The sequence below is a fragment of the Copadichromis virginalis genome, linkage group LG13 (genome assembly GCF_057382275.1).
Source record: "Copadichromis virginalis isolate Kocher_CV1m ecotype Utaka linkage group LG13, C_Virginalis_male_GT1.1, whole genome shotgun sequence".
NCBI classification, from domain to species: Eukaryota; Metazoa; Chordata; class Actinopteri; order Cichliformes; family Cichlidae; genus Copadichromis; species Copadichromis virginalis.
The window spans coordinates 8,364,539-8,385,525 of NC_140630.1; the positions used below are offsets into that span (position 1 = coordinate 8,364,539).

Below are 20,987 nucleotides of genomic sequence, written 5' to 3' on the forward strand. Positions count from 1 at the left end.
CATCTCTGGTTTGGTGTCAGTTGAATATAATAACCACCACACTGTGGAAACACATGCAGAACTGAGGACAATGGGACCCATATAAAACGTCTATGATAGGCTATGCTTCAAGTTTTAATCAGTTTTAAGATCAACTTTTTGTCTCCAAAAACAAGTCAAAGAGCCCATTCTCTCTGGGAAGACAATGATGAAGTAGCTTTTGGTCACACACATGAAACGTGCCACAAATCCTTGAGCAACAAATACAAAAACAAAAGGAAAAAATCTAGCATGTGAAGTAATGTATCTGGTTCCTCTCACACCTCTGCACAGGTGGCTAATAACGGTGTGCAGTGGGTAAATCACTGGAAACGAGTGGGGATTTCTGATGTTGCGATCAAACATGTAATTTTGACAGACCATAAACCCATCTTAGAAATGATGGATAACTCTGCTCACTAATTTTGACAAACAATATATGCCAGGCTAGATGAGTATGAACCCTGCTCGCGCAGCAGATCAACAAACTCACTTCCAAGTTACCTTGATGACCTAGTGAATTTTTTTATTGCCAATGAAAGAAGCATTAGCTTGGGTTCATTCTCCACACACAGTTACATCATTGTCCTTTAATATTTCCCTGTTTTCCCATCTGTACAAAAAAAAAGAAATTGCTATTTTTTTCTTGGGTGCTGTGCAGCACATTCCCCAGTCTGCCCCTCCACAGCCTGTACCAGTGCAGGCCCAGCCATGGCCAACGTGTGCCCAGATGAGATAACTCGGTGCAGGCAGGGGGGTGGGGGTGGGAGGGGGCACCAGGGAGAGCTGCCTCCTATGGAAAAGAGAGAACTTGGAGCTTGGCCAAGTCTTTCTTCCTAACCGCCTCACGACTCACTCCTTCTGTCATGTAGCGGGCCTTATGAAACAAGTCAATACAGAGAAGAAGCAAACAAATGAGTTGGAGTGAAAGTCTGTGTGTGTGTGTGTGTGTGTGTGTGTGTGTGTGTGTGTGTGTGTGTGTGTGTGTGTGTACGAACAGAAGCACAGAAATAGAAGAATACACACATGTGTGAAGGGGGGGAGAATTATCATGGAGAAAAGACGTGCAGTGACTTTCTTCATCAAATACTTGGCAGACGATCAGAGGAGCGGAAGCTATTGTTGGAAGGCACCCTCCTCTTTCCCTGTGCACACAGGCAAACACAGTCAAACACACACACACCCCTCAAACACACATTTCAAATGCACACTTCTACTACCTTCCTCCCTCCACCCTCACTCTCCTGCTTTCAAACTTCGGTAGAGAGTTGCGTGCCACTGTCACATCTTCTTTCCAAAGTCACAATTAAAGATGCTGAATACGTGAGTGTGCTTCGGAGGGTGAGGTGGCTGCTTCGTAAAAATTTTGATTGGCAAACTTTATCTGGGGACCCCGAGGGACTTTGCAGCCACTGTAAACGATTTATCGGAAAAATGCATCCCAGAATGCTCCTCGGGGGCTCGTGCCCCGGGGCGATTATTGAATGACCTCTGAGAGCGTGACTCCCGCTAACCTTCCCGCCTGTCAACAAATTAACTTCCTTCAGGAGTGGAAAGGTACTGGGACGACCAGCTTGACAGCACTATTCACACAGGCGGGTTCAGACACAGCTTCAGATCCAAAACAGAGCAAGAGTGTCTGAAGGGAGGAAGGCACCTTCATTAGGAAAGGGAGTGAAGTGTTTTCTACTTGGAACTGTGTAATGTAAAATTTCAACAAATGTGAGGGAACTTATTCTTGGCAGAAGGAGTAAGAAATACAAAGAACTCAAAACAGGAAAACAGGTAAAACAGGAAAAATGGATCTCATTATCCATCTGTTTTATGTTTATTCCAAGTGGCAACCTCCAGGGCTGAAAAGCAGGTCAAATGTCAAAAACTGCAATTGCCTGAGTGACCACTTGAGGCTAACTTGCAAAAAAAAAAAAAAAAAGTTAATCTCCATGAATTAGAAGTTAAAATATTGAACTGTACAAAGTTCAGAAAAGGTTTTGGAGTCCTTACAGCACACTTGTTGAGGCCTCAGTTGCAAGACTATAAGAACAGTTTGCAGCACATTGGCAACCTTGGCCAGGGCAAAATGTGCATTCCTCAACTGGTTACTGGAGAGCATTGGGTGAAATTAACTGCAAGGAGAAACAGGGTGTTGTACCAGGAATCTCCCTGTGATTGCTTTTGCTATGGTCAACCGTACCTTGAATGGAAGTCTCCGGGCTTGTCTGCAAATACTCAAACTCACACTATGTTTGCTTTCAAAATGAAAGTTGTGCTTTACCCCTGCAACCATATAAAAAGTGCAACTTCTACTTTGAAGGCAAACAGTCTCCATTTCCAGGTTGCGTTGCACTCTTCAGTTCCATGACAGCTGAACATAGCTTTGTTGCCAGCTGTTTGCAGGCAAGTTGGCATCTTCTATGCAATCTATAGGTGACTACAGCAACTTACTACTCACCAGCTGATCAGGGAACCCACTTTTCTCCCTAGCAACCAGTGATTACCACGAGGGTCATTAACCAGTTTCTAGGCCTCCAAAACGGAGGCCTTAAACTTTAGACTTAGGTTTACGGTCAGTAGCATGGCCACTTCGAGGAGGTTGAACCTTACAAGATGCCTCCTCTAATCAGTTTTTCTGGTGTTGGTTTGTTTTGGAGCATTTGTATAGCAATTATCTGAAGCTTATGTCTTTTTGTGCCATTAATTGTCCTAACATCCAAGAAGAATTTTAGTGCATGAGATTCTGCTATTTAATTTATGTGTTAAGTTAGCACGAGTTAGCCAATATCCATGGTTTGTAGATTTATCAAACAGTCTCAGCACACTAGCAATATGCATCTTTTATATAGCCCTTGTTTTTTTCCTATACAAGATTGTGGTGATTGACAATAACAAAACATTCCTCATAATTTCAGAAGACCATTTTTTGTCCAATGTTATTTTACCTACCTAGTCTAAATCTCAAAGCTGCCAGTGGTCCACCATGAAAAGAAAGTGCGAGCATATCTGTCCCCTCTGGGCCTCCATCCAAGCCAGTCGCCCATTGCAGTCCTGCCAGGCCTCCAGAACAGCGCAGGTGCTGAGCTAGTCTTAACGTGGGAGCTGAAGCTACCTCCTCTGATACGAGCGCCATATTTACAGGTGCCAAGCCCACATCAAAGCACATCAGCTCCTCCTGTCCTCCCCCTACCATGACAACAGCCCCAGCAGGGTGCCAGGCGAGGAGGGTGGCCGGCACGGGGCATGAGGCTAGGAAAGAGATCCCGCGTCGTTGGTCGTACAGGACTAAGGAGGAATCACTTAAGCCAAGAAGCAGAGTGGTCTCAGAGGGGTGACGCGAGCAGGAGACTGGGTGAGATGACAACGGGATTCGGGTGACTGAAAGGCGGTGCAGGCGTCCTCGTGCACATTCATACACACAGGTATCAGCCCAGGACTCCTCTCTGAATCCCTGAGGCCCTGCAGGTAACTCCACTGTTAGGACCTGGTAGGGCTGGAGCAGGCTGAAGCGGCAGTCCAGAGGGTTGCCTTCAGTGTGGACTGAGCTTAGGACCTGAAGGAGAAAAAAGTTAGAGAGGACAAGGGAACAGCTTCAGAAATAATGGCATGAAGAGAAATTTCGAAGTTGAAGAAAAATGATCTTGTAATCTTGTTTTGCACGGCTATATCCTGGCATGTAATGTTTCCACAGGAAATTGAAGCATGTGTGAAGGATCGTGGTACGCCTGTCTACAGACATCCCCGGTGGAGGCTTCACAGTTTGGTCTGGCAAATTCCTTTCTGAGATGGAATCTATATATGAAAATTAAGTACACATATTCACAGAGGATGATTTGTAATAATAATTTGCTTGACCCAAGATGCCTCATTTGCTGTTCAAACTTTCTGTTTACAAGAGGGAGCCAATCAGAAGACAACTGGATTTAAATCAGCACATTTCAGACCGGACATGAACTGTAGGGGGCCACCAAGGCCCAATATGAGGAGAGGATTATTTTAAACAGTGAATCAAGCACAGCTACTGTAATAAAGGGCAAGAAGAGCAATGTGGAGTTTGAAATCAACATAGTCCTCCTTCCTGATACAGGCATGCCAGCATGCTGAAACAAGATTTGAAGGATGATGTCTTCTCTCAGTGTCGAGGAACAAAAACATTACTGTAAACTTTAGGGGAAGAGGACTGCATCTACTGTAGATCAAGTGTATTTTAAAAAAATGTTTTTATTAATCTGTATTCATCATCAAAGATCTTTTAATTTTTGTTGCTGTTTTAACATGCTCTTCAACTTGAAACCTGTTTTGTGATGCAACTGTTATTGAACTAACCTGTTTTGGAATAAAACGGCAGAGACAAAGACAGAACACGTGAGAGAAAGACAGAAATGAGTCATGCCGTGGCAGCAGCCCCAAACCCCCTGGAGATGGAAGAAATGGAGCCTTCCATATTGCTCATAAACACCCAGCTGTCAATCAAGACAGCTAATGATAAGAGCTCTATTTTAACTCAAGGTCAACAACATCTTCTCCCTAAGCATGCCATGGCTTGGCACATAATGATAAACAACCTCCTCTGTTTACCTGTGTGAGGAGCCAAGAGCTCAGCAATAGACATGGCAAATGACAAGAAAAGGAGCCCTTTTCACTGGATACATGAAGAAATCTTGAATTTCTTTGACCAGTGGTCAAATGCAAAATGTAGATTATTTCTGCCTGGCCTACAACCAGTTTGCGTGGGTACAATGGTCCTGCTATGCAAACAAGCACTGACATTGAGGGAGACAGGCCGTGTCACGGGTGGTAGTGTCGATAAACACCCACAAGAAACCTGGAACAGTACGTGGATGACAGGAGAACACAGGCTGTACTAAACATCAGTCCAACAGTTACACAGTCACTAAAAGAGCTTTTTAGGAAGGATTTCACCTTACCAAAGCCTCTATCAGAGCCCTGCATTGACCGTGGCAGCTTTGGCTAAATGAGCCCATTTCTTTTCGCCGTGTAGACAGAAAGAAGGATCGGCTGCCTGCCTGCCTTCCTTTCCTTTTGCAAAGCTGCTCGGCCCAGTTTTTTGGCAGGCATTGCCAAAAAGGGACTTAGAGGGAGGAAGGCAGGTTTTTTTTGCCTGCCCATGGTCTACAGCAGGAGAGAAGCAGATGACTGTCCTCCTGAAAGCTTTTTTTCCTCCCTATAATCCCCCAGAGCTAGCTCCTGCTGCACCCCAGGGGGTGGGTGCTGCGTGTGAATGTGTGTGTTTATTTGAAGCAGCAGGGTAGAGGGGCTCAATTCATGTAAAAGGTGGTGTATCCTGGGGCTGGTGCAGTTCTCTGGATAGCTTAATTTCTGCAAAGTGACACATGCGTGAAAATAAACTAGCACACAAATGCATAGCAGGTGAGGGTCCATCGTATTCACCCTACAGAACGCTGGACTCATAAGACCTACCTCAGTGCCAAAAACCGTGACACCCCCCAGCCTTCAACTACATCTCATCCTTTCAGCTTTTCATCGCATGCCCGGCTTGCTAGTGCCCGCTGCCTGCTGTGAGCCTGCATGCCACCATGGCACCATCGGGGGGCTGAGGTGCAGCTGACTCAGCTCCGTTTCACCTGACAGATGACCCTCCAAGAACAGGGATCAGAGGGCAGAGGCAGCTAAAGTTCTGAGCCAACAAATAAATACTACATGGGCGGATTCAACCTGCAGCAGCCACTATTTACATTTTTAAAAATGTACAATGTGCACAAAAAACATGTATGACGTGAGAAAATAACAGCATGTTCAACCCAAGTTGGGATATTCATAACACAGCTGATGATAATTGCTTTATTACACTCTCAGCCCCTCTATAAATATTTCTGACCAACATTATTCACAGTTTAAATATTAAACCAGCTTTAGCACCATTGCACATAATATTCATCATCTAATCCTGCTCTGTGGCACATTTAATTCAGAATTGGTATCAAGAAAGTAAAAGAAAAAGATTAAAGTCACTAGAAAAGTGGATTATGGAAGTCAGAATCCAGGCTACTGAACTGACTAGTGTTTCAATAGAGACAGTGGCTGTGAAAAGTCCCTGAGTCTATCAATCCATGAGGCTGCAGGTCATAATCCCATAACCCCCCCTCACCAATGAAAATATTTAAGTTATTTAAGACAGCAGTCCCCAACCTTTTTTGCACCATGGACCAGTTTATGTCCGACAATATTTTCCATGCACTGCCCTTTAAGGTGTTGCGGATAAATACAACAAAATAAAACCAGTAATTGTACCAAAAAAAAGAAGATTTATTTATAACACACGGGAAAAGACCCAGGGAAACCGAGTTAGCGATTAAAACGATAAAAAAAATAACACTAAAAACCGTTAGAAACCCTGAAAACCATGAATTTCACTCCCAAGCCTCAACTCTCGTGGCCCAGTACCAAATGACTCACAGACTGGTACCAGTCCGTGGCCCGGGGGTTGGGGACTGCTGTTTTAAGAAGTTCAAAAACACAAAGATCAAGAAGAAGTGGCAATCCTGAACAGTTGACTGCTGAAGTGAGCAGATGATGGCTCCGTTAAACTGTAGGAGGTGATTAGCTGCCGCAGTGTGAGCCCACTAGGGGAATAGTGGGCTCACAAAGATGCTCTGACTTTAGGTTTATCACACAATCACGCTCTCTCTATTTGAGTGGTCTCATCCATTTTCCCCAATCTTAATGTGATGCATATGCTACGACCTCAAACCAGTTGGACACCTCAAGGAGATTTTTGACTGATTTGTTGAGAGTGCATTATTGGTACATTCATCAAAACATTAAGGGGGTAGCATCTCTTGGAAGAGTGGTCTTCCATCCCTCCAGTACTGTGTTTGGTTATATATCTGTCACTCTTTTGTATTTCATATAGTTACAATGAATATTCTCATGGAGTGCCGTCATTTCACCATTTCACTTTTTTATGCATTGACCTGTGTATTTAAATATGTTGTATTTACTGGCCTTAAGTATAATAGTGCCTCAAATATTTTAGTGGATGCATTTGATAGTGCTAAAAGCGACATTCAGTGCCAGAAGCACCCACACTCCTACAGCCAGTGTAGTTGCATTGTAACTCCAGGTAATCTTTAAGTCGAAGGTACGCCTCATATTCCATCATCTGGACTGAGCAAAGTCAAGCAAAATGTCCCTGAAGGCAACACAACTGATTAGGAGATTTAAGAAAATTCAAGACTTGCAGGGTTATGGAGGTTTCTGCCTTTCAGGGCCAAAATATAATCTTGAAATGCTAACATTACTCTAAAGACCAGAAAGGAAGAAAGACAAACGATAAAACTGTTGACCTGCAGTTGGCTGTGTGATCTCTACAATAAGATGTAGGTGATGTGTTACTCTTTAGATTTTAAACAGACTTAGCATAGCACAGTAAATATTTACAAATCACTGGGACTTCATCATTTACAAAGCCAAATCTTTTTCACCTCTTTTAACAAGCTGCCCTTAAACAACAATCGACCTGTAAAAAAGGTGTACAGATGTGTCGTAATGTGTCCAGAAAAGCAAAGCTTTGTTTGCCTGTGAACTCTTCAGAGTATATTGTGGCATGTGAATGTACAGCATTCCCTGAATCTGGGAGCATAAAATAAAAAATGATGAATCAGGTCAAGAATGAGAGTGAGCAAGTGAGTGAACAGATGTGCAAACGAGAGACAGAGAAAAGGGGATGCAGACAGAAATATGTAGAAAAGATGATGAGAAAGAGTGGAAATGGAAAAGAATAAAGAGAGGAGAAAGATGCAAAGAGAGCAGAGACAAGGAGAGAGGGAGACAGACACAGAGAGAGAAAGAAAGACTTCTAGTAAGTAGCTTTCTCCTGGTTATTGGTTTCAGTGACTGGTCAAAACTATTCTTCTCCATTCTTCTCCTCTCTCTCTCTCACCGGCACCTTTTTTCCCCCTCCATGGCGTGAAAGATAAAGCGGACGGGCCCAACTGTGTGGCTGGCCCTTGTTCACAGCAGTGGCCTTTTGAAGCCAATTTTCCAGCTCACGGAGCAGAGAAAGACAGGGAGAGACGGATAGAGAGAGACGGAGGGACTTGGAGGAGAGTCGAGGGATGAGGGGTGTTTGGGGAGGCGGAGGGGGGGATAGCTGGGTGGGACTGGGGAAGTTTTAGGTATGTGATTTGGGGTTAGAGTTGAAGTACTGATGTGAGAAAATGCACAGGCACAGCGGGATTACGAACCAAAATAGTCCTCATACCTTCCCCGGCTGAAAATAACGGAGGGAATATCGTTCACTGGACGCAAAACTGTACCAGCAGTGCTCCCAGTGTGATGTTTAAAAAGCAGCGGAGCTTGGGGGTAAATCGACACTTTGGATTCAGCACCAGACCCTTTCATGGTACAAATTATTTTGCAGTGCATTTCTGAAACGTGCTTTAATTCTTCATATTAAGACTGCAGCTTTTAATTTTTAAGGAGCAAGTCTTGCCAGCAATCTTGCTTCAAAAGCACCCTTACTCTTCATCACAGTGTTCTTGAAGTGAAGAATAAATAAAATATAGATTAGAAATTATTTAATTTCTATGAATTTTTTTTTTTTTGCTCTACTCTTAAGTCAAAAAATAATTAAAAGACAGCACAAATCAACAAACAAATGCAGATCAAACAACTACAGACTGTTTGGTGACAGATAACAGGATAGACATACAGTTAAAAAAAAAGTGTTTGGAAATAATCGGGGAAAAAAAGCAAAAGCAAACAAAACATTCATCTCACTTCATTTAAGATTATTCAATTCCAGGAAATGGCTGATTTATGTGTTTGTTTGGAGGGGGAGGGTGTATAAAGTATGAAGGAAGGATCATTAAAAATGTTAACTGGCTCCTGCATAAAAACCAACTGTGTATGTTTTCCTCTCTTTACCCCCCCACGTTCCGTGGCTCCACTTATCAGCATGAGGAGGGAGGAGGTGGTGAGGGGGGTATACGAATTAAGACCACATAGGGAAAGAAATCAGACTTTTTTAAATGCCGAGACTGGCTAGAAAATTGGCTTAGTGCGGCAGATAGCGAACTGAACAAAAGGAACATATATATGAGCTTGAAGTGATTGAAGTAGCTGGCGTCGCCCGATGTGTGCCCAGCATTTGATTCCCGCTACGGCTCTTACATAAACTGCTCGCTTAATTTCACACCGCGCATCTGAAAAATGACAACAAACGCTTTCATTAGAGAGCGATGGCGCAGCCCCATGAAGAGACTTTAATGTTCTTGAAGCGAGGAGGAAGGAAGGAGGAGAAGGATGAGAGGGGGGGGGGTGTTGAAGGAGACACAGACTAAACTAGGTGAAGGAGTGTGATAAATGTGGCGAGCATTCCAAAAACAAGAAGAAAAACCAGCAAACAGCATCTGCTTTGATTATTTCAATATTCATGTACACCCCCCCCCCACACACACCTCCAATTCCTCCCTCTTTCTCTGCTGCGTGAATTTGTTTTCCTAGCGTGCGATTGGTAACGCTCATTTTTCCTCCTTCTCCCTTCTCTCTTTGGTGTGGCGAATATTTTGCAAATGCTTACTGAGGTACACGTACCGGGGTTAGAGTTAAGCCCGGTTTGGTAATTTGGGATCTTTCATCTGCTTTCGGCACGAGGCCAATCCTACACTGACACAGAATCGGGTCATGGGTAGGGTTTTTGCCACAGGGCACGAGGATGTGCGTTTCAGCCTGTGCGTGAATGTGTGGGCGTTCTCCTTCATGCTGTACCACAGCTTAGCTCTCTTGCTTTTTTCATATGGTGATGCATGAAGGTGCAACACAGAGGTACCACCCTTGAGGTGACTAACACACCATCCCCAATCCCATCCAGAATAACACAGGTCTCTCCTCAAATTCAGCAGCTTTGTTGCCCCTTTTTCCCTCGCTGGTGTCTGGTGAGTGTGTCTGCAAGCTTCCCTGTGTGTGAAACTACAAAAATATATGGGATGACTTTGTGTTACTGATACTGAGAGCTTCAAATAAAGACTGAAAAGTATTTTATAAGTATTTACTATATTTCATTATGTGTTCATGTTACTAAAATTCAACTTAGCCTTCCTCTAAAAATTCCTAGTTCAATAATGAGAGCATCCATCCTTGCCAAATCATCAGCTACCATTATACAAAATCTACTGTGAACACTTAGGAAGTATGAGGATTTCTGCACTGATTAATTAATCTTCATCTCAGTCATGAACAGATGGACTTAATAATCAATCACACTTTAGGCTTTAAGAAAACATGAATGTCTTTGCAACTTATTTCAAAGCTACTTGTAGTCAGGTAATTTAACTAAGAAGTTAAGGTAAAAGACATATGTGGTTTGTAGAGGTGAACAGATTCTTTTATAGAGAGATTCTAGGTGCAGCTAATCGGTGGCAGGGTGGGGGTCTCAGGATCACATCTCCGATTTGGTTCTGTTGGCTATGTCGACTGATGACTTCCAGCTTAAACCCGATCGGTTTGCTGGTGGTGAAGTGGCGGGGATGACAATTAGCACCTCAAGTCTGAAGCGAGGGAAGGCTGTAGGTGCTCACTGCAGTTTGGGAGCAGTTGTTGCTTCAAGTGGAGGACATTAAGCATCTATTCCTAAGTGGGGGAAGAGTATTGAGGTTTTGCAGACACATGACCACTAACCATGTGATCTTAATTTGTCCACCATTTTGGGCATGTGACAATCATGGTAGGGTCAAATGACTAAGCTCCTAATCACACAGGCCTAGAAACTGGTCAGTGACCCTCTGGCAACCACTGATGATTAGGGAAAAATGTGTACTCCTCAGCCAGTCAGGAAAAATCTCCTTGCAATTTCTTTGGTTGCTATTGCTGCATTTGCCTGTGGTTTGCATGGAAGACTCTGCTTTGTCTACAACCACTTGTATTGTCTTGGCATTGCAAACATTTGTTGGTTTGCATCGCCCTTTCCAAGAAGTCAGCAAATGTTTGCACATATGTAGGTATCCAAAGCAAAGCAAAGCACAGGAAGCCGCTGCAATCTGTTAGCGACCAAAGCAATAAAAACAATGTTTTTCTCAGCACCGTTTGCAACAGCCAGCAACCTCCAGGAAGCACTCGCCAACCAGTTGTGCGATATACATGTCACGCTCATGACCAGTGATTGTATCAGACCCAATATGTTGGACAACTATAGCAAGACTCTATAGCAGGAGACTGAAATATGGATTGTCTGCAGCAGTGTGGCTGCTGCACCAATCTATTGCAGTGAAGAGAGCTGAGAGAGAAGGTGAAAGTGTAGATTTTCTGGTTGTTCCCACCCTTACATAGGGTCATGTGCTGTGGGCAGTGACTGAAAGATGAGACAGCATATAAAAGCACACACAGCTTTAGATATAGCATCAGGAGCTTGTTCTGTCAGGAGGAACTCAGAATAAAACTGTGACTCCAGGTCAGAAGAAACCAGCTAAATGCCCCGTAGGTGAGGTGGATTGTGAGTGATGTCACTGCTCAAATCCACCAGCCATGTCAACCTCAGTCATCACTTAAGATGCTTGAATTGCTCCACAGGGAGTAGGAGCTTTCTTCCCAAGAAAACGATGGGAGTAATCATTTTCTGCAAATGTATTCACACATAAGTCTGATATACCCGCAGTAACCCCAAAAGCATCCAAGACCAATTCATTAACCCTCTCCAAACCAGTAAAACATTGGAATGAGCAAAGACCATTACCGCTCTGGTTTCCCTGTAGGTAATTGTCTTTCATAGTTTTCATTCCACAACCTTTTCCTCTGTTTTAATGAATACAGGGTTTGTTCGACTGCTTACATGTGGTGTTCATTGGAACCTTTATTAAGGTCTTAAAATCCAAACAAGAGGTTTAAAGTTTTGAGCGGTTTGACTAAACCTTTATCATAGAATTTTGACAAGTTGTACTAGGAAATGCACAGTTGGAAATTCCCTGTGTTTAATGTAGCCATCATAAGTATACCTGTGCTATGCTCTGTGTGTGTGTGTGTGTGTGTACCTTCAGGCCTTCAGCAGGTGAGCAGCTGATTAGGACAAGGTTATTCCTGTGTGTATCTGTGGGAGTCCAGGGCCATAGCTCCTCACTGGACTCATCCTGGTTCCACCAGCAGAGCGCCACATCCTGGACACTGTTGAGACCTACATGTCTGTGGAGCCTACGACCACACCCGCCCAACTCCACACATACCACCTGGACACAAAAATACAAAACAGTGAAAATGGGCAATTAAAATAGTAGGAAGACAGAGATTCTTGAAGTTAGAACATATTTTATGAAGAATGGGAAAGATATGCGAGCATCTCAGTGTTTCGCTCATTTGGATTCACCTTCCTGGCCTGTTTTAAAACCCGAGGGCTCTGACACTTTCACGGCTGGAGCCCCTGGTGCCTCTGCTGTCCTTCCCCCATCCTGTTTTTGTTGATGTCTAAGGTTGTTTTTTCATCTTCCATTATTAATGTCTGTGTGCGTTTTGTTCTGTCGGGCTTGTTGTTTTAGTGATGTGCATATTTTTTGGGAAGGTCCGCCACGCTCTACGGGCCACAACAAAGAGACGCACAGTAATGAGCTCTCGTGGCGCTTGGGGGGGTGGGCGGGTTACACACATTCACACAGACACACAAATAGACACACATACATAAATATGTGCATGTATGTATACGATCATTGATTTATAAAGTAAACAAACACTCTTGGATAGACACACAAAGTGCAGGTACACACACACAGCCCCATATTCATACAAACCTTTCATATATTCTTTATCTTCAGCCATACTCACTAACACAAGGAACCAGAGTCAATGGCTAATGCGCACACATTAAGAGACACACACACATCCATGACCTCTGTCACTCTGCAGAAGAATGGCTAAAACCTGATAGGTAGAGGGAGGACAGAGGTGAAGGAGGCAAAAGAGAGAGGAATAAATGGTGATAACGAATTTTAAAAAAGCTGATTGTTTGGGTTTGGAGAGAGGGTTAAGAAAGGCAAGTGAGGTGAAAGCTGCTGTCATGCACTATAGCTTCAGGGAAATGAGAATTGAGGAATAAAATAAAAGCATGAATTAATGAATGAGTGAAGGACGAAACAAAAAAGTGCACATGAAGAGGTTAAAAAGAAATCCAGATTAATTAGATCAGTATCAGTAATAGATCAATGAGAGGTTTGTGCCAAAATAAATGTTTGAAACCTAGGAAAAGAGCAGTTGTAACATCAAAATCCCCCTAAAAGGGCATCAGCAGGAATTTGGGAATATGTCTTTAGAAAATCAATTACTAAAAACATGTCTCAACAAAAGAAAATGGTCTAAAAGTCCCAGAACATGCAGAAATTAGTAAATCGACAAGCTGTACTGTATGAGTGGAGCAGATTTGAGAGTCAGTGGTCCATGTCTGCCCTCCTTGCCCCCTCGGGGGGGGGAAATTTGCTTTGGACACAGAATACGCCTGAAAATGATGGAGCTACATCCGATGATAAAGGGAACAAAGAGTTGCTCCAAACAGCTGAACGGGAGATCACTGACAGATTAGAAATGGAAAAGAAAAAATAAAATCTGAAAATCACTGGGTTAATAACACACTCTATCTCTACCCCCCGTATGTCCCCTCCATCCCTACCCATCTCTTCGCTCTTCTAGGTTTTTTTTTCTGCTGGCGTTTGCTGGTCAGCAATAATCAAAAACCACTTTCTGTGGGCCGGATTAGTTTAGCCCCCCCCCCCTCAACGCCCCCTACTCTCCCTTCTCCAGCTTAGCCCACTGGACCAGTGCGGCGTGTACGCGTGTGCGTGTGTGTTGTAGGGAATGGGCAGCTGGGCATATGTGTACACATGTGTGTACTGGTCGCAGGTTGCATGCATGTATGTGCACATGCATTGACAGAGGTGTGTTGGATGTACAATATGGAGTGGTGGGGGTGATGCGGGGGGGTGTCTTATCAGGACTGTGCTTCTGGAGACAGACGCACAGCAGCAACGATTGCTTTTACACACACTGACACACACACACACACACACACACACACACACACCCCCCCACACACACACACACACACACACAGCCCTTAACAAAAGGGCCTGGCAGTAATGTGATAATGCCAGGGTTAGCGGTTAGCCAGCTAGCAAAGGAGGACAGAGTGTAGTTTTGTTTTGTGGGAAGAACCGTCCTACACATAATCAAGCATATTACTAACAGCTAAAAAAAACAAAAAAAAAACACCTTCAGATCAGAGGGAGCCCAATACACACCTGAATGGAGATTAACAGACAGGAACAGGGAAGTCGCAGAGCCAGAGTCAAACTGGGAACATGTGAGCTATAAAGGCTACATTCTCATGATAATGTATATTGTATTGATGTAATACTAAACTGAACCAGTTGGAGAAATATTTATGACTTTTAATCCATTTCCCACCCTCATTTTCTTGAAGTGTGTCTCTGAAAACAATTTTTCCGTTTGACTGGTCTCATATGTGCTGATTCATGTCATGTGTACAAATGGAATATTTTCCTCTTTCAAAGCATGAAAAGAGCAGTTGGTGGTGGTGTGAATCATTTCATTTTTTACATCACAGACCACAGTTGGAGGCCTACATGGGATGGTCTACAGATTACAAAAATCATGCCACCGTCCATATAGATTGAGAACAGACTGGAGGAAACTATTCTTAGTGGACTTTCCAAGCCAGAGTTGGTAATTTATCTAGCTGTCACAGGGAGAAGGTCAATAACAAATCAAGGACCCAGCAGGTTCTGACTGAGCTTCAACATGTTTTTTTTCTTTCCTAGCAGCATTTTCATAGTTATTTTTAATGGCATTTCCTCTCCGGTGTCCACTGAAAGGACATGTAACTGTTTTACTTAATCTCAACAAGAAAAAGTACCCTACCGAATGTGAAACTGATCCAAGAAAACACTCTGGAAGTGTTTCCCAAGCAGCTGGCTACATTGAGTGCACTTTTTCTTTTTGGCCTCCGTTTTATTTTATTTTTTAAACACTTCTCCCTCTCTTTTTGCAATCATCAACCTAAAGACACACATGCTTAAGCACACACATTTCTCCATCAATGCGTTACCTGTACCTTGATTTCAGAGGGTGAGAGTTTGTCTGTTCGCCTGCCAGTCTCTGGGGAGTTCTGGGTCTTTTTGTTCAGGTAGACTGCCGCCACTTGGCTCTGCTCCAGGAAGGACAGCAGAATCAGCCTATCGCTCAGCACCGCTGGCAAAGACATCGTCACACGAAATGTCATCATTCAAAGCAGAACAAAAAAACCCACCACAACTGTGTGCTATTGAGGAGAACCATATTATTAGAGCACAATTACAGCTTTTACTTGTAAACACATGAGAAAAATGTGGAATAATTTAGTAGCAAATCTGCATGTTATGATTCATCAAGTTTTTCTGATTGTAAATCTACAAAGTCTGCAATAGCTTCATTAATATTCATCATTAATCACTGACAGCTGGACACATCAAGTAATAAAGACTGGGCTTTTTATGTGGAAAATATCCAGACCTATCCTGTTAGCTTCCACACTGTTAACTCTGCAACCTGTACAGCGTCCTGGAGATCCTTTCTAAACATTATGCTCTCCTTACACTTTAATGCAGCTTATCACCCTTCATCGGTTTCCATTAGTTTTGAGCATCTGTCTCACATCCCGTCAATAATTCTTCCTTCCTACTCTTTCCTTTTCACCTAGTCTACTCGTTTCCTATCTCCACCTTCCTGCATCCCCCCCTCCTCTGTATCTCTTCCCCTCCTGTCAGTGCACTGGAAGCTCTAAGGCCTTTTTGTGGTAGAAGAACACACTTGATCCTGTTCAACTCTTCAGGAGCTGCATGGAAACGCTGATTAGCAATTAAGCCTCCCTCTCCTTCAAATTAATCTGTTTATGAAACCAATTAAATGGAAAGGGTGGGGGTGTTGTTACACATGCAGGATATCTGCTGCTTTGAGTTGAACGAGTAAGGCTGCACCCCGAGATTCAGAAATCTAACCAGCAATTAATCATGGTATGTGTGTATTTATAAACGTAGGGTATTGGTACGATTACACGTCAAATTATCCTGTTGTGTGAAAATTTCAAATTAATATGCAAATATTCACGTGCGAAGAGAAATGCAGAAAAACTAGCATTTTAAATCAGGTCAACTGAGTCAGGTTGTCCTCATGTTGAAGTTGGATTATAAAGCATTCGTAACTAAAACTGGTTCAAGGCTTAAACCATTAAAAAACAAAACAACAACAACAACAACAAAAAAACCCAGCCATTAACGATGCCTTAGCTTTACAAAACAACATTTAATGCAGTAGTAAGCGTCTTTGTAATAGATTATAGACAAATCGAGTTAAATGCAGTTTAGTATTGATCTCGATGGGTGTCTATAAACGGGATTAAGATTAATCCCATTCATTTCCAAATGAAGGAAGGGATGTGAACCCAGGCTGTGGCCCAATCTGGGACCAGGTGGCTGATTTGGCATTAAGAACCAGACCTTCATGACCCACCCGTGAACACCCCAGACGCACACACATTTTAGACACATTCAAATCTACCATTGCAGACAAATGCACGGATAGCTACAAATACATTCATACAGACAAGCCTGCAACCACGGTTTATGCATGCATTTCTACACTCAGTAACACATGTAGAAATGCATTCACGCCCACAAGCATACGGCAAAGCTAACACATGGCCCCACGAAACGTACTCAGACAAAATGCACGCGCACACACACACACACACACACACACACACACACACACACACACACACACACACACACACACACACACACACACACACACACACACACACACACACACACACAGTCCCCTAAATCCATTTAATGCCATCTCCTCAGCAGCATGTTGACATAAGAGGCCAATGGGCTTAACCAAAGCACATTTAAACAGTGGTAAATGAAACCGGCTATGAAAAAATCACTTAAGGATGCTTAATCGTAGAGCATACGCGCAGCTTGGCCCAGCCACCGGCCAAAGGAAGCTGCTAATACTTTGATGGTGTAAAATGTTTGTAATCTGCAGCTCTTTATGATGCAATCAGAGCTCATGGTAGGAACACTGTCGTAACCAGCGTTCAGGATGCAAAGTTTAACAAAGGAGTACGAGTGTGCTTTGTTGCTTTGTGAAATAAAAACAGACCTGGATGCAGTTGCTTTAAGTACCAAACCTCACATTTAGCTGAAACCATGCAAATCAAAGGGATTTTCGTTTGCATACAAACACCAAAAAGCTTTTTTTCTCTCCATTTAGAAAGTTGTCCAATCCCGTTCAGACAATGAGAATGAATTCTTTGGCATTACGCAGCGGCTTAGAGTTTAATTTAAGATTCGACTACAGCTGCAATATTTAGCCAATTAATTGCTTGGGTAAAAGAAAATGAAGGAAAAGTATTTTCATAATTGTCAAGCAAAATGCCAAATATTGTTTCTCACAATATGAGGATTTCCTGTCTAACACATGACAGAAAATCATACACTTTGGGCTGTAAAAGGCTGGCTGCGGGAAGTTATGGTTTACTTTTCATGCATTAAACAAATAAAACGATGAAGAAAATAATATTCACATTAACTGATGGTGAAAAAAATATCAATATGAGCAGCAATTTAAGTAAGTTTTCAACTTATCTGACATGGCAGTAATTTAGATATATATAAAAAAAATCTAACACACGTTGACCTCACATATGTCCTTACACAACAAGAAAAACCAAAACACACAGAGACACACGCATATAAGAGTTAAAACTGTAATTGTAAACTGTTTTAGTAACTGTACATTGTAAGCATTAGATGGTGTGATCCACTAAGGCTCTCTACTCTAATTGTCTCAGGCTAATTTAACAAGTGGCAGATGTGAGAACCTCTAACCGACTGCACCACCCTGAAAACACGCACGCACACACACACACACACACACACACACACGCACACAATCCCCGGAACCCACCCTCTCACAACCATTACTCTAATAATTAGTGCCTCTGAGGCTTTGAATGGAGCGCAGCGGGAGATGAGTTAGTGTGTGTGTACCTGTGTGTGTGTCTGTGTGTGTAAATGTGAGTGGACATACAGAAAGTGTTTGTTTGTCTATAAGAGGGTAAAAAAATAAGAAATGAAAAATCTGTAATCGCAAATGTATGCATATGGGGACAAGTGTGTGTATGTCTGTATGCCAATTTGTGTGTGTGTGTGTACTATGGGGGCTTTATCAAGTGTCTAGAGACCCCGGGCGGAAGTGGGGAGGGCGGTGTTATGAACAAATAATTGATACAGAAAGAAAGAAATAATTAGCAGATTTGGGCCGGTGTCCACAGCCCTTTATTCTCTCCTGCCAGGTCTGCAGAGCGAGGGAGTGCAGCGCGAGGGGGGCGGTACTCCCTGGAGGAACGCGCGATGGAGGGAAAAACACTGATGGATGCTCTTAAGGGAAGGCCCCTGGACACACACAGCACAAAAGGATTTGCCCGCAATTAGCTAGCAGAGTCGCCTTGCTCACCTGTGGCACCTGTTATGTGTGTCTGAGTTGGCGCGTGTGGCGCGAGAGAGTGTTTGCGTGACAGAGTGGCGAGGAAAGGGTAGACGGTAGATGCATGTGGGGTGAGCAGGTGTAACTGCGGCGTCTATGCCGCCGCTGTAAGAGAAAGTGCGAGGTATAGACGTCATTGTGGTTTTTATAAAACTGAACATTTAAATGCTAATGCGTTCGCATTTGTTTGTTTGTTTGTTTGTTGCTGTGGGCAGAGAGAGGTTGTTTGTGTTTGTGTCCGTAAATCTGCTTAAAGCTCAATGAACCTCTGGAATATTTAAATCACCTAAAAATCAGAATTTCTTTCAGTAAATTCAAAAATAAAAACAATACACCAGAAAGCCCTTTGTTTACACTATAATGGGCATGCCGGTTGCAACAGCACTAATTAACATCAGCAGCACCAAAGTAACCAATACGACAGTCAAAAATGTCTTATGATGTTAATTGTACACTAAAGGCTCCCTGAATGTCTTGGACCAGCTGATCAGGGCTGTCAAACCCAGTAGCACTTAGGGCCACTAATTAAGGGCCACAAATATATAGCATTGAAACACTTTAATTTAATGTAAAATGCATGTTCCACATAGCCTAAAGACCTTCAGTCAATACAAACGCTGCTCATCTTTCATACCGTTTGGTCAAGCAAAGAAATTTCTTATTATACCTTTACAATAAAGCATATAACATACATCAAACTGTACTTGCTTTAAATGCCTGAAACATAAAGCTACAATCACTGGACTTTAAAAAACAAATAAGTGTCAAACTCATTTTAGTTTGACAGCCACATGAGACCAGTAAGATTATTCACTTCTAAGCTATAATAAAAAAGAAACTTCTCCAAATTGCTCCCCTTTAATTTAGTGTAATTTAATGTTCAATATACCATCCATTTATAATACTAATGAGCCTGAGAGTCTTAAGAAAATGAAGTGTAATTTCAGCAATACACCAGTAAGTCTGGGGCTTACACTTCAAGAAAAAAATGTGTTACAGATTACTCTATTTTAAGTCATCCTAGTTTTACAACGGTGCCATCGTACAAAAAACACAAACAAAAGGAAACATTAAGCTACTTAACTCATTTTCTACGGTGAAAAAAAAGAACTTTCAGTTATTTAATGGAATATTAGATGTAAAAAGATACCCTGTCATGTGACAGTTTATTTATTACTTACTTTCTTTAGTGCAGTATGGCAGACGATGGATGATGTTTTTAAAACGGACAACTTCTGACTAAATAAAAAGTTCAGGCTCTCTTGATGTGGCCCATTTGACAGGAAAAATACAGTGAAAAGTCCAAATGTTTGCAATTTTCACATTTTAAAAATGCAGTCCTAAAGTCTGTCTATTAAAGTAGCCTGATTTTATAGGGGGGCTTAAGTATATGAGTATGTCTGCTTATAAAGCTAAAAGTCAATAAGTAAGGGCCAGGATCACTTTCTTCAAAGTGTAGGGGTTTTTTTTAAGTTAGGGTCCTGTGATGATGTGCTAGGGGGTAAAGAATTCATTATGTCAGTGTGCCTCTACAACTAACCATGCGTCACCGTGCTGGCTGGTAGTCGGCCCACTAATGTACGGTCTATACACACTTGTTCGAGCTGAGGTCCTTGTACAGTCAGGGTCACCAGCACTCCACTGCTGAGCATGACCTGCAGGACAGCACACACAAAAACAGAAACCTCAGAATGACTACAGCTAAAAGAGATTTAGTCTAGTCTCTCTATTACACCATTCAACAATGAGCAGCTCCTTTGTTGAGTTTAAAGCCCATTTAATGTCACAGATAATGTACAAGGTGTGCACCTATGAGGAGGAAGTGTAACATCACAATTAAAATCCAACAGGTAACTTTGGGAAGAACTTTAATGTGGAAACATGAAGCATGCATTGCATAAAACAGCGAAAATTGACTTCTAGTGATGTAGAAGACATCATATATGAAGTTTATCATCTGAAATTAAACCAGGTAATTTTCTTAAATGTTGAGACTATGTACCAGATTTTGACTTAGCAATAATCAAGACATAAAGAAGACAAGAAATGCGTGGCTCCAAAGGAGATGTGCAGCTCTACGTGCTCCTACTACAACCCAAGGATGATGTTACTAATTCAAACAGCAGCTTCTGGCTTCCATTCATGCTCATAAGAAGCTGGGAAAAATGAACTTGAATTAAATACAGTTTATTTATCCTTGTTATGATTGGTGGCATAGTTTGAATTTGTTTACTCTTTAGATTATCTTTAATATTAGAAATATGTCTAGAGTGAGTCTTTCTAGCTCATTTCAAGAAAGAAAGAAAATAGTGAAGGAAATCATTTTTCTTTTATAAACCGAGAGTCCTAAAGAGGGACTAGTAGGTTAGATGCTAAAGAAATTTGGGGATTTTTCTGTGTTAATATTA

The 20,987-nt window shown here is 42.4% G+C and overlaps 1 protein-coding gene across 4 annotated transcripts in view; it reads right to left on the reverse strand.

The window, feature by feature from the left end:
• wdpcp (WD repeat containing planar cell polarity effector) overlaps positions 1–20,987 on the reverse strand; it is a 92,931-nt gene that overhangs the window by 37,756 nt on the left and 34,188 nt on the right. For all 4 annotated transcript variants that reach the window (XM_085477115.1, XM_085477116.1, XM_085477113.1 and 1 more), the window contains exons 7-10: positions 20,120–20,234; positions 15,101–15,237; positions 12,021–12,212; positions 2,962–3,565 (exon numbers count right to left, since the gene is read on the reverse strand). In XM_085477115.1, coding sequence (XP_085333241.1) covers positions 2,962–3,565; positions 12,021–12,212; positions 15,101–15,237; positions 20,120–20,234 — 1,048 coding nt within the window. The remainder of the gene's footprint in view (positions 1–2,961; positions 3,566–12,020; positions 12,213–15,100; positions 15,238–20,119; positions 20,235–20,987) is intronic.